Below are 14,986 nucleotides of genomic sequence, written 5' to 3' on the forward strand. Positions count from 1 at the left end.
AACTTACCCAGGAAGACAGAAAACTTGTTGTGGAAGTGTACTCCCACTACAAATTCTTTATTTCTCCCTGTACTGTTTATAATATTATCATTAGTAAGTAAAAAAAAAAAATTAAAGAATAATTATTCACCAACAAATATTGGTACTATAAACAAAATGAATGAAGAAAAACACCCGCACAAATCAAAATTGTTCATATACATTTACAGTGTGGTCACCACTAGCTATCACATCCCAGGACACCCAGTGGTAAGAATACTGACAATATCAAAAATGCTGGGGTTCAGCCATAGTCAATAAATGCTAAGATCAAAACAAAAGTGAAACTTCATTCAACTGGGGAAATGGAAAAATAGTTGCCAATGTGCGTAGATCAAAATCAGAAACAGATAATTTTAAGCACAAGTAGACGCAAATGCAATCTCTGTAAATCATTTCTACAGAATAAGAACACTTTTTCCATGAGGGAAATTAAGAAAAGGAGACCTTGGAAGGAGCTTGAAATGCATCCCTGTTTTCCTTAAGGACTACAGTATTGGGTTTGCTATGCACAAATTCAGTGTCCACATATTTTTCCAGAAACACATCTCTCCTTCACAAGGGTTAAGGTGTATATAGATGATCGCTTGAGCACAAATATCAAGCAAATTTACCCAAAACTAATCTTAATACTATGCTGGACAGCTTCAGATAATATCTACCAAGCCTAAATTATGCTGGACAGCTTCAGACCATATCTACTAAACCTAGTGTATCTTTGATGTGAAAGGTGTAAAAAGAAGATTGCTCGAGAACATACACCAAGCAACTTCACAAAAAAATAATCTCCCTCTTATGTTTAACAACTTCAGATGCATCAAATCTACCTAACCTAGTATGCTTCGGATGAATTTTCCCCATTCTCTATTCAGTATGAAAGCCTTAACCATGACACCTTACAGCTCAGCTGACTGCTGGTGCTGGCTGAAGATTTACCTCTCAATCTAGGGTCGGTTTCATTCATCAAATTTCATATGACTACAAAACTAAGTAGCTTCCTTTCTGCTGAGCACTCACATTAGAGTTACAACTTATACAACTTATACTTCACTTCCAACTGAAAAATCTGAAAAGTTTAGGTTTTCCCAAAACCTGATGGATTTCCTGAAGACAGTTCTGTTTCTTTTTCTTTCATGCTTGTTGGTGTTTATTGCATTGCTGAGGTAGTGCCAGGAGCAGATGAAGAAAAGGCTTCATTCACTTACATGCATTCTATAAATGTCAAGCACAATGCTTAAGTTGGGTAGATAGTCATTAAACATTTCAATCTAAAATGTATATGACCTGGGAACCTGCCCAGCCAGAAAAAAATGAGAACAAAATACATTCTTAACAATTAGCTTAGGCCTACAAAAGTATGACACAGCAATAGTTGTCATCCCTGGCTGATATAAAGTCTGTTTTCCCTAGGTGGTACTGTGAATCTAAAAAAAATGCACTTTGCTCATCACTATGCAGAGAGGTTCTATCAATATGAAGAAGCTCGGTTTAAACTAACCATAATTCCATAGTTCATAGAATAATTATAAACAAGGTATTTTGACCGTATTTTGTAATAAAGAATCTTCCACATTATACCCACAACGTTGTAAACTACAAATTCCTTAGCATGCTTTCAAGTTCTAAAAAATTCTAGTTTTTGAAAACTGAAAAAACTTTTCTTTCCAAAGTAGTGTCCTGCAAACATGAGATTTATTCCGTCAGAACTTATGAGTTAGGACTGTCCAGCCTTCGTGATTTTTGGTGACAAGGCACTAGTCTTCACTCACCCTTGGCAATCTAACCTTGTATGTCAACCACTCACTTGGTCAAGGCCTGCCTATGTCTTTTCAGCAACTGCCATGAGGCATATGTTGTCTACCCACTGACTTCCAACCTCTTAAGATTTCCCAGTCTGCAGATAATAAGTACCAATACAGAAGTAAGAGCAAGTACTTAAAAGGAAGGCAAGGTAAGGTAAGAAAACCAGGAATTGCAGGAGAAAAGGTTTCTCAATTTTCTAACATACCTTTCTACCCACTGAGGGATATCCCACAAACATTAGTGCATATCCATAAGGAGGAGGAGGATCTAACCCTTAATTTGCCACATGCATCATTCAATGGCTTACAATCAACTGCAGTACACTTGAGACAAGATTTCTGTGCCAAGTTCAGCATTCATAAAGTATGTCACATTTGTCCCAGTAAGCCCCTCATACCACTTAGATATCACTCTAACCCTAAGTAGCAACCCTGTCTGCATGGAAGACTTATAAATTGTTGTTTGCTCAGCATTATCTACTTCCTGTTGTACATGAAGGAAGTTTAACACAAAGAAAATTGTTTGTGAAGCATAAGCTTTATAGTAATTCTTAGATAAACTTGTTTACTCTTTGTCAGTTACTCACTTGTTCTGTTGTCTAGATATCCTAACCATGACATAAAACACATGATATCAGTACAAGATGACTTACATCAGCCAAGACTAAATTTCTGCCTAATGTCTTAAGAATTCCCTGCTAAGTTCAACATCTCACTCGCTCATCACTCCTTCCTCCTCTTACTATCCACATCTCCCTATCATCATGATTCCCTTCTCTCCTACTATGCAGCTACTCTCCATCACAGCAAGTCAAAGATAGATAAAGGACTCATTTTTTCATACTTCTGCATGCATATCTTAAAAGTTCATAAAAAATATATTTTTCAAGAAATTCCTTCTTCTAGTTTTTTTTTTGTTGTTCATGCAGAGGTAGTTTTTTCTTCTTTTTGGCACAGTTTAAAAGCTAATGAGAAACTTTCAGAGAAGACAACCCAAAAGCAAAAATTAATACCTCCAATGGTGAGTTGGAGGCACACTGAGACCCAGAGTCACACAAGGTACCATCTGATAAAGTTGGTAGACAGCTCACAAGGACCGCTTTCCTTGATTTTCTCAATGAAAAGTTTCCAAGGTAGACAAGTCAATGGCCATCCTTCTCACATAATGTGCTCTAGTGTAAAACTCACCCTGAGCAAGTAACACAAATTTCTCAGTACAATTAGAGAAATTTCTTGCCAAGAGACAGTTTCAAATTTCCAAGGGGCACAAACAAATGGTCATCTTCATCTCTAACATTAAAGTCCAAAGGTCTCTTGAGATTTAACTGAGCATAAGTCATGGTACTATCTTAATAAAGGCTTCTAAGGGTGAATAACAGAAGGGCTTTTTCTAAATCTAAGTTTCATTCTAAGCCAAAAATCTGGGGTTTGGGTTTATCTTAAGCCATAAGGGACTATCATAAAAGAGCTTCAAGACACTTGTGTCTGGATATAACATGTAATTCACAAACTCTCCTTCAACATCCCAAGGCTATAAGCAAAAGAGTTTCATACAACATTTAAAGACAATGTAGGGGTAAACTATCAGAAAAATTAATAGACTGTAAAAAGATCTAAGAATTTTGAAAGTTCCCTCATGGGCAGCAAGGTAGAAACAGCTTGTCTCCTCCAAAATAAAAACAGAAAAAGTTTATCCCAAACAGGGCTTCTATGATTAAAGCCAAAAAACCCAAAGACAGAGGTTTTTAAAGGGCACTCTCATAATGGGCAAGAAAATTACGAGACTTTTTCATACTGTGATAAAGGCTTGAAAAGAAGAGTAAACATAAAGCTTCAGTCACTCTCAAGTCCAGTTACCATAACTAAAGCACAAACATATGACTGAGAGGGTTCAGAGAAGAGCAACCTAGATGGTACATGAATTCACCCATTGGTCAGGGGATCAATTTCCAGTTAGCTATTCCCAAGGATTGTGAACTTTCCATGGAAATATAATAATGGTAAATGGTTCTTTTTTATTAGTTTTGCCTGTCTGGCATTTGTATTCCCACCCCCTCTGGTAATTCAATTTCTGAAAGAGGGAACTGAAAAAGGACCCAGGCAGGCAGTGCTCATCCCCCTCTAAGGTTCAGGATGGGGTGTCTAAATGTGTGTATGCAACCAAGATGAGAAGATAGGAGGGATACGTAGTATGTTTGAGGAAAAAACCTGGATGTTCTGGCTCTGAGTGAAACAAAGTTCAAGGGTAATGGGGAAGATTGGTTTGGAAATGTCTTAACGTAAAGTCTGGGGTTAGTGAGATGACAAGAGCTTAAGAAGGAATAGCACTAGCCCTAAAACAAGAGTAGTGGCAGTGGAGGATGTAACTGGGATGCATGAGGTATTCACTGTTATGAATGGAAATGGTGAACAACTTGTGGAGTTGTGTGCTGAACAAGGACTGGTGATTGGAATACCTGATCTAAAAAGAGAGATATACACAAGTATTCTTTTGTCTGTTTCCTTGCGCTACCTCGCTGACGCGGGAGACAATGAAAAAGTATGATAAATAAATAAATAATACACAAGTATACATACGTGAGTAATACAGATGATCAATGGGCATTACTGGATTATATTCTAATTGACAGACATGTAAAAGAAAGACTTTTAGATGTAAAGGTGCCGAGAGGGACAGCTGGTGGGATATTTGATCAATATCTTGTGAGGGCAAATGTGAAGAATTATAAAGGTTTTCAAAAAAGAGGAAACAATGTTGGGATGAAGAGGGTGGTTAAGAGTGTATGAGCTTTGAAAAGAGACTTAAGTGAAGAAAAGCCAGGAGAGACTGAGTGCAGAATGGCAAAAGGTGAAAATAAATGAAGTGAGGTGAGTGAGTGAGAAATGGGAAGTATATGGGGAAGCAGAGCCGGCATGTGTAAGAGATGCTTGTGGCAAGATAAAGGTGAGAGGTGTGCAACTTAGAAAGGGCAGTGAGTGGTGGGATGAAGAAGTAAAGCTGCAACTGAATGATAAAAGAGAGGCATCTGGGTGGTACATAAAGGGAAGAAGTGCAAATGATTGGGAAATGTATAAGAGAAAGTGACAGAAGGTCAACAGGAAGGTGCACAGGTGGGTGAGAATCAGAAAACTGCAAGGGGAATGGGATGTTTTAGGAGATATATAAAATGCAGAAGAAAAGAGAACAAATGGGAACTTTGGTGAAGGGGCAAAAGGGAAAATGGTAAGAGGTTGTTATCATGTAAGGAGGAGATGGAGTGAGTATTTTGCAGGACTGTTAAATGTGTTTGATGACAGGGTGGTAGATGCAGGGTGTCTGGGGCGATGGGGTGGTATGCAACGCGAGAGAGTTATAGAGAATGGTTTGGTGAAGAGAGCCTTCCATTAGATGGAATGAGGCAAGGTGGCTGAAGTGGATGGTACTGCAGCTGAATCTATTAACAAAGGTGACTGTGTTATTGATTGTTTGGTAAAGATTTTCAGTTCATGTACGGATCACGGTGAGGTGCCTGTGGATTGACGGAATGCATGTAAAGTGCCACTATATAAAGGCAAGGGGAGAAAATGGCAAGTGTTCAAGCTAAAGAGGTACAAGTTTGTTTAGTACACATGGTAAATTGTATGGGAAGGTACTGACAGAGGGAATGAAGTGGTTGAGGATGTGTGAATCAGGTTTTGCTTTAAAAAAAAGTGTGTGAGAAATACAGAAAAAAAAGGCAGATAAACTTGTATGTGTCATTTAGGGATCTGTAGAAGGCATATGATAAGGTTGATAAAGATACTTTGCAGAAGGTCTTTAGGATATACAGTGTGGGATGATAGCTACTAAAAGCAGTTACAAATTTTAATCAAGGGTGAAAGGTTCGTGCACAAGTAAGAAGGGAGGGGAGTGAATGGTTCCACGTGAAGGCTGGTCTGTGGCAGGGGTGTGTGATGTTACCATGGTTGTTCACTTTGTTTATGGATGGGGTGGTGAGACAGGTAAATCCAAGAGTCTTGGAAAGAGAGAGGGGAAAGTATGCAGTCTGTGAAGGATGAGAGGGCCTGGGAAGTGAGCCAGTTATTGTTTGCTGATGATACAGCACTGATGACAGATTCAAGTGAGAAACTGCAGAAGTTGATGACTGAGTTTGGAAGTGTGTGAAAGGAGAAAATTGAGAGTAAATGTGAAAGGCAAAATTATTAAGTTTCGCAGGGTTGTGAGGCAAGTCAGTTGGGATGTGAGTTTGAATCGGGGAAGTGAAGTGTTTCAGATATCTGTGATAGGACATGGAAGTGAAGGGAACCATGGAAGCAGAAGTGTTTCTTTGGATGGGAAGGGAGTGAAGGTCCTGGGAGCACTGAAGAATTTGTGAAAAGAGAATGTTATCTGGGAGGGCAAGAAATAAGTATGTTCGAAGGAATAGTAGTCCCAACAATACTATATGGACTTTAGACAAGGACAAATCAGTCCTCTGAATAAACAGAGCAACTGTTCTGAAGAAAAGAATATCTAGACTAGGACTCCTAGTTTCTTAGACACAAACTTGGCTATTTCCAAAATGTGGGGTTTCCAAGAAAGAGAGGATGTTACAGTAATACCATGTTCATCAAGTCAAGAGGTAGAATTACAGAACTGTACATGGAGAGACAGAAGTTGTGAGTTTTCAATGGAGAGATGGATAGAAACTGGGTCTTGGAGGCATTAAGCTTACCTAGATTTCGTCGATCCAACTAAGATACCCTGTCCAAGTCTGAGTTTGTTGAGGAAGCTGTGTCATGATGAGATGCAGATTGAGTGAGAGAAGAAGGAACAGAATGGAAGGCTGTGGAGAGAGAGAGAGAGAGAGAGAGAGAGAGAGAGAGAGAGAGAGAGAGAGAGAGAGAGAGAGAGAGAGAGAGAGAGAGAGAGATCCATCAAAAACCACAGATATTGATCAGCTGAAGAGGAAGCTAGATATGAAGGAGCACCGTGAGAGAGGAAAGACAAAGAAGGGGAATTTAAAGAGGAGCCCCCACAATGCCACACTCCATCAAAAACTCTGGATATGTTAAGGGCCACTACACAAGACTCCCTAAAATCTTTTGGAGACAACCAAACATTAGTAATACAGGATCGAATATCACCATTGGAGCTTTCCTTACGGAGGCCATACTGGTGATCAGAGAGGAGACTGTGATATTCAAGGTGTCTAAGGATACATGAGTTAAGAAGGGATTCAAAGACTCTAAAAATGGTAGATATCAAAGCAATAGGATGTTAGTTAGAGGGGTCAGAATGGTTGACTTTCACAGGGATGGAATGTATCAATGCACGCTTCCAAAAAGAAGGAAAAGTTTTGGTTTTTAAACAGGAATGAAATAACTGAGCAAGTACAGGAGCAAATTCAGACACACACACTTTCAGTACACAGGGATGAATGCCATCTGCCTTGCTTGTGTCCAGAGAGAAAAGCTCTTTTCAGACAGTCCAAAAGGAAATTAAAGGGAGGGGTATAGGATGAGTAAGATGAGCAACAGTAGTTGAAGGAATGTTAGAGTCATCTAAGCTTTGAGCTAGAGGAGAGATGAGAACCAAAAAGAGCAGCTTTGTCCATAGGAGACATAGCTATAGTACCAACAAATTGGAAAAGTGAAGGAAGGGTAGAATGACAAAAGTAGTTAGAGATGCCTTTAGCTTAAGACTAGAAAAGCCTATCGCTGGATAACGAGGAGAGATTATTTCACTCCCTTTGAATATAGGAAAACTTTGCCTCATGGAGAATGTACTTGCGATTATTAAGGGCAATGATAAAAGCTGCATGGGACTAAGAGGAATGAGAGTTTTTCCAGTTTGATCTCTTTAACCATGGATTGGAAGAAGAGGTTGTCTTGGAGGAAGAGAGGATAAACACTTCTATTACCACAACAATAACCTTTGCTATGCAATTGGAGACAGATGTATCACCATACAAGAGACAGTTATTACTCAAGGAAAGTCAGAAAAGAAGTTAAAGGGGGCTGCTGGAGGGAGAGTGCCATTAAAATAAATACATTTTTGGGTGTGCGATCAGATGAACAAATTGGGAATGGGACTGTGCAGTAACAGCAAGAAGGACCAAAGGGTGTAAAACTGATCCTGAATAATAGAAGAGTGGTCAAAATGGACAGGAATATGGATAAGGTGGGAGATACTTGCTCTAATTAATTGACAATGGAGAATGTGAGGGCTTCATTCCCTCCACCATCCATATGGGTAGAATTCAGCCAATCCCTATGATGAACACTGAAATCCCCACAGTAGAGGATCTCGGCTTGTGAGTGAGAGGATGCCACAGTCTCATGGTAGTTTAGATAGTCAAAGAAAGATATAATGTCTGTAGAATTAGGAAAGCAATAGGCAAAGCAGAAAAGTCTAATAGTTGGGAGACAGACCTTGAGCCACATAACATTAAAGTTTGGGGACTCAAGGTCCTTGAGGTATACAAAAGGTGTGTTGACAATGGAATAAGCACAAACACCACCTTTGAACTGGAATTTTGAGTGGAGATGATAGTTGGATATGGGTGGGTGCGGGCGGGTGTGGGTGTGTGCATGTGTATATGTGTGTGTCTGTGTATGTGTATGTATATGCAAGTATATATGTGTGTGTTGACCTGTGTGTGTGTGTGTGTGTGTGTGTGTGTGCATTTGTGTGTATATATTTGTATATCAGTAGATGGGCCATTCACTGTCTGTTTCCCGACACTACCTAGCTGACATGAGACATGGTAATCAAGTAAAATAAATAAATGAAAAGGGACTAGTGAGAACATCATTTAAAAACTGTGTCTAAGACAGAAGTGAGATATTAGGAGAGGTACTAGGCAGATCGCATTCAACAGAGGAGAGGTTACAAGAGACCATGAATGTTGGTATATAAAGAGAAAAAGAGGAAAGTCTAACAAACAGGGAAAGGTTGTGGAAGGGGGCAGTACTCTTACAGTCTAAGTCCTCCCTCTCATTGGCAATAAAGCCAGGCAGAAATCCAGAGATTCTTCACACCCCATGATGATGGGGATTAGGGACCAAGGATCTGTTGGACTGTATCATCATTATGCTGAAATGACTTCACAAGCACCATATGGCCCCCTACCCAATAACCAATTCAAACTCCACTCTACCAGATACACATTAATCTGAAATCATATTCTCCACACATGTACAAGTTACACCATCTTGTCTGCACTCTCAATATGTCCCATCTCTCCATCATCACATCTTTCTTTCAAACTATTCGCCATTTCCCGCATTAGCGAGGTAGCATTAAGAACAGAGAACTGGGACTTTCAGGGAATATCCTCACCTGGCCCCCTTCACTGTTCCTTCTTTTGGAAAATTAAAAAAAAAAAAAAAAGGTGCATCATATATGCTGATTTAAAATAAACAAGACCTTTCATGTCTACTGAACTTTCTCCTCAACTGTTCTAACCCTACAAAGACAAATACAGAAAATCATCACAGTTCTTGACCTGTTCTTGACCCCCCTGGTGGATGAGCCTAGTCTTATGAGTGTTGCAGTGGCCCCATACAAGAGGATCCTGGGAGTGATATGTAAAAGGTATATACAGAATATATGAATATGTGTTGCATTATGGACACAAAAATTAAAATTTTATCTTATACTGACAATTTTCACATAAAAATATGAAATAATACATAGAGATGATATAATAAATCTGTGGACTCTCATATACAAAGTGATTCTATTTAGTACAACAAACATTTTTGGAGTACTGAAAGAACTCAACTCAAAATAAAGAAATAAATATAGAATGATGAGGTATGAAACACCTGAATAATAGTGACTGGTTACATTCTATAAATGACAGATAAGCTCCAGCTCACCTGTACATAAAATCATAAATGACACACTGAGCACTCATTTCCTTTATTCAAGCACTTGTATCTTCCTTACCACAACATGCATTTTCGCAAAAATCATATATAAATGTAGCATATCCTTTCTATTATAACCTCATACCAACTGAAGAAACAAATCTAAGCATTAGTTAATTTCCTAATTGAGGCATCATGGTAACTAAGATACACAGGAAAGAAAGAAAAAGACAACATATCAATCATTATCATACCAATATGTTCCAGCTATCTTAATATTGTCCAGGTGCACTTGATAAAAGCAAATAGCTATTTTCTATAAAACTAAAACTGAGGCCACTAATATGAATCACTATGTTAATACAGTAAATTCAAACGTGTAACAACAAAAATGATAATCAGACATCTGGAAACCATGTTCTTAAATAACAATCCTTCACATGTAACTAGACAATATCTCACACAGTACTCTAAAAATTGCTGCTAAATTAATACCTTCAGTGTGTCAAATGAATACTGACCTGGAATTGATGTTCCTGCTTAAAAATCTGCATGTTTCCAGACTCTTATATCACCAATATTTTAACACCAAATAATATCTGATCCTAAATAAACACAATTCTGGTAAGGACAAACATGAATTTCATGCCCTGCAACATCTATAGGTATAACCACAAGCAAGCAAATCATGTCTTAATGAAAAGTTTAAAATTCATTCACAATCAACTTGAAATTCTATTATCTACAAACACAACATATGTAAAAGATTATACTCTTCTACTTATTTCTGCTTTAACAGAGAAAACAAATGCAAAAGAGCAACACACTCACAGCCAGATATTGAGGCCCAAGTGCGACCAGGTTGTTAGCAGAGGAAACGCTCTCTCTTCCGCGCTCTCTCTCTCTCTTCAAGCAGACAGAGAAATACTTAGCAATAATCATCCCTAACATAGAACTAAGTGTGAAACTGAAAAAAAATATGCAGACACTGTGCATATATTATAGTACATATGTCTAAAAACATATTACAATGTTGTCAGCTTTAAAGAAAATAATTCTGATCAATGAAAGAGGAGCATCTCAATTATCTTAAGCAAATATCATGGTGAGAAACAAAAACAAAATGTATTCTAAGTATACTATATAAATATGTTTATCAAAAATTCAGTGGTGTATTTCAGTATAAATTAAGCATGTAGAAAAAAGAACTGTATGCATATGAATCAAACAATATCCATCTTTTGTCTGTACTATCCCACAATGATGTCATAATAAGTCATTTTTACAGCCAACATAATTTTCTCTATTAATTCAATTTATCACCTTATGTTGGGTGTATAATCTCTTGAAAAAAGCCATACAACAATTATCATTCTCTCTTCCCTACGATACATACAATTTCAAACTGCATTCTTATATGTAATTCTTACAAGTGCTATTACCGGACTCTGTCTGCTTGAGGTTAAACTGCAAGTGAAAGGTCACTCTGGTGAGGCTGTATCAGTGACAGTTGAAAAAACTTGTGGCATATCAAAGAAATTATGATTTCAAAGGAGTCCATCCTGTCATTGCCACTGAGAATAGTCCTGCCTTGCTGCAGGAGCCCCCCAAAAGGGTCCTAGGTCACATAGGACCCCTTGATAAAGGAACCCTATGGTAATCATATATAAAATCTTGTAAGAAATTTTCTTTGTACAGTAAAACATATTTTCAATTTCCAGTTTATGCTGTACTGATGTATCTATTCTTTCTTTCAACCAATTCAATATTACACGCCTTAGCAAGGTAGCTTCAAGAGATGAGTGAGCTAACCTTAACTACTTCCTTTGTTCCTTCTTTTATAAGGTAACAAAACAGGAAGAGGATTTACAGCCCCAGCCCCATCTTCAAGCGACTTCTACAATTAAGTATTCTTTCTTCCCCATCCATGTTTGCAATTCTTAAATATTTCAAAGTACTTTTCAATCAATCCATCTTTAATTTTCATAGAAACTAGGAAAACAGCAATAACATTGTATCTTTAAATTTTAGGATAAAAGCAATAATACTGTATCTTTAAAAGTAATTCTTAAAAATTAATGGTACCTTTGTTTTTTCAAAAGATGGTAATAATTTCAAAATTTATCTACATATCCTACTCAAAAATCTTTCTACTAAAATGAATTTCAGAGGATGCCACTAACTTCAATAGGGATCCATACATGAAGGGAAAGAAAATCATGTTTATATAGTAAATATTTCCAGTGATCAAGGTTAACTCTTAAGAAACTCAGTAAAGACAATAACTGTAAATATATCCTACATCAAGGCCCCTCTTTTACTTTCTTGATTGCAAATTTCAAACAGTTGCAGCCAGAAGGATTTTAAATAAAGTTCAGCATTTTTATACTAAGCTATTTATCTGATCACATGAGAAGCTATGGAATGACTGGTATCTAAATAAAACTAGGTACAAGCATTCTACAATATAAAGAATGAGGGATCTGAAGAATAAGTCTTTTTTTAAACTAAGACAAGTCAAGGACTTATGGTTTTCAGGAGCCACTGAAACTCCAATTGACCTGTTATCTCAAGGAATGTTCTTTACAACAGTGCACATTCACAAAAACTTTAAGAAACATATTTCAAGTCCCATAGATGTGTCAACACACAATCAAGCAACAAGCATCCATTGTTCCTAAATTAAGGTATATTTAAAGGTTGAAGTCTAAATACAACCCAGATCTTTTATGGTACAAAGACATATGAGCATCAATGATAAAGAGGCCAACACCTGATGGTATGGCATGTTAAATATGCCAGAAGAGAATGTCCAACTACATTTAAACTTTTACGTTCTCTCTCGACTTAGTCCAACGGATTTACTAAAATCATCAACAAATCCAGTGTTAAAATAAACCATGGATCTCAGCAGATTTTTCTTGGTGGATCAAAAATCCATAAATTCTCAAAGCTCTTGTGGGAAATCTCTTGATCCATTCTAGAACCTTATGAGCCCTCCTTACAACCCAATTAAACCTGCAGGAAGTTTTCACTGCAGTCTGGAAGGACTTTGGAAGGTGTGGTTGTAAGAGGAGTATGTGTATGTGTATATCAGTGGATGTGTCCTTCTTCATGTTCCCTTGGACTACCTCACTAATGTGGAAAAAAATAGGACAAAGCACTGTCCTCTTCCACAAAACAACTCAAATATATCAAAGAGACCACTTATTTGGATGATATGATCATAGGAGGCAAACCTCATTCAAAATATCTTGACTTATCACTGTCTTGCAGTTTAGATTCATCTCATTCATGAGATCTGATGATTGTTAAGTAAAATATAATAAGCCTCTACAAAGTTCTAAGACCTCCTTGAAAATCTGCTCGTTGGATAGCTATCAGACACTCATATAGGTAGAGGACAGCTTATGTCCATTTGTCAATGAAGGAAGCATAAAATACCCTTGCGTTTGATGACTAATTATAAGGTGAAAAAGGAATAAGGTGCTCTGGTTCCACATGATGGTGCTGGGATTCGAGAGAGTAAAACCTTGTTCATTTTGTAACTCTGTCACTGCCTGGTGAACAAGAGCTAAGGAAAGTAGGGCATGACCATTATTATCTATTTTGCAAGTAAAATTTTCATGTGACTCAGGGCCCAACACAGCCAGGCCAATAGTTAAAAACCATAAGTCCTCAGTTCACATACAGGATCATAAAATCTTCAGAGTTGGAGGTTTCATCTGTTTCTAAATAATCCATTTCCACTGAAATACAATCTAAAACCTAGATTTATATATGCAGTTACACAATAACTTCTTTCTATCTTTGCATAAGAAGAAAATGCTTTAAACAATGATGAGCTAAAATTAGTTAGGTTTTGAAAAAACCTCTATTCTATAGAACCTTTGACTCAATTCACATTTATATAGGGCAGATCAAGTGCTTATATAAGCTATGCACTCTGTAGGGATTAATTTCACAAGGGGCGGGATTCCCAAGACTCAAAAAGCACAGAAGCCCAATTCCCTAGGGAGGACTTGCTAACTTGCTTCAATAACATGAAAAACTAAAACAAGCTTTGTTCTGAGCATTAATGTGAAAAATGCCCTCTCTAGAAAAAATAAACAAAAAAGATGCTAAATAAGTGAAAAACAGGTGGCACTTTGAATATGTTATAATCTATTTTGAATTTTGTGGAATATGATTTAATCTTTCACCTGGCTGTCATTCACTTCTGTATTTCCGATAGGGAAAAATATACGTATGACCATCATGACATAAATAAATTAGTCAAATTCTTTACCAATTTTTAGAGGTTCCATCTAGTTATATTTTCTTATCACTGTGGAAGGTATTAAGAATATATGGTGTGGGAGGCAAGTTGTTAGAAGCAGTGAAAAGTTTTTATCGAGGATGTAAGGCATGTGTACGTGTAGGAAGAAAGGAAAGTGACTGGTTCTCAGTGAATGTAGGTTTGCGGCAGGGGTGTGTGATGTCTCCATGGTTGTTTAATTTGTTTATGGATGGGGTTGTTAGGGAGGTGAATGAAAGAGTTTTGGAAAGAGGGGCAAGTATGAAGTCTGTTGGGGATGAGAGCTTGGGAAGTGAGTCAGTTGTTGTTCGCTGATGATACAGCGCTGGTGGCTGATTCATGTGAGAAACTGCAGAAGCTGGTGACTGAGTTTGGTAAAGTGTGTGAAAGAAGAAAGTTAAGAGTAAATGTGAATAAGAGCAAGGTTATTAGGTACAGTAGGGTTGAGGGTCAAGTCAATTGGGAGGTGAGTTTGAATGGAGAAAAACTGGAGGAAATGAAGTGTTTTAGATATCTGGGAGTGGATCTGGCAGCGGATGGAACCATGGAAGCGGAAGTGGATCATAGGGTGGGGGAGGGGGCGAAAATTCTGGGAGCCTTGAAGAATGTGTGGAAGTCGAGAACATTATCTCGGAAAGCAAAAATGGGTAAAATGCATGTTTGCCGAGTTGGGAGAGAAGCTTATCATCCAGCTCCCAAAATCTCCTTTCAATCTTATAACCCAGAGGTTCTTTCCGGTTCCAACAATGTTGTATGGTTGCGAGGCGTGGGCTATGGATAGAGTTGTGCGCAGGAGGATGGATGTGCTGGAAATGAGATGTTTGAGGACAATGTGTGGTGTGAGGTGGTTTGATCGAGTAAGTAACGTAAGGGTAAGAGAGATGTGTGGAAATAAAAAGAGTGTGGTTGAGAGAGCAGAAGAGGGTGTTTTGAAATGGTTTGGGCACATGGAGAGAATGAGTGAGGAAAGATTGACCAAGAGGATATATGTGTCGGAGGTGGAGGGAACGAG

The 14,986-nt window shown here is 37.9% G+C and overlaps 1 protein-coding gene across 45 annotated transcripts in view; it reads right to left on the reverse strand.

The window, feature by feature from the left end:
* Positions 1–14,986, reverse strand: part of LOC139762916 (CUGBP Elav-like family member 1) — a 464,351-nt gene that overhangs the window by 156,731 nt on the left and 292,634 nt on the right. For 39 of the 45 annotated variants that reach the window (XR_011715864.1, XM_071688195.1, XM_071688391.1 and 36 more), the window contains one exon: positions 10,509–10,583. The exons of the other annotated variants lie outside the window; for them this stretch is intronic. Coding sequence is in view for 38 of the 39 variants with exons in the window: in XM_071688195.1 (XP_071544296.1) it covers positions 10,509–10,583 (75 nt within the window). In the remaining variant the exon portion in view is untranslated. The remainder of the gene's footprint in view (positions 1–10,508; positions 10,584–14,986) is intronic. 45 annotated transcript variants of the gene reach the window in all.

The sequence above is a fragment of the Panulirus ornatus genome, chromosome 3 (assembly GCF_036320965.1).
Source record: "Panulirus ornatus isolate Po-2019 chromosome 3, ASM3632096v1, whole genome shotgun sequence".
NCBI lineage: Eukaryota > Metazoa > Arthropoda > Malacostraca > Decapoda > Palinuridae > Panulirus > Panulirus ornatus.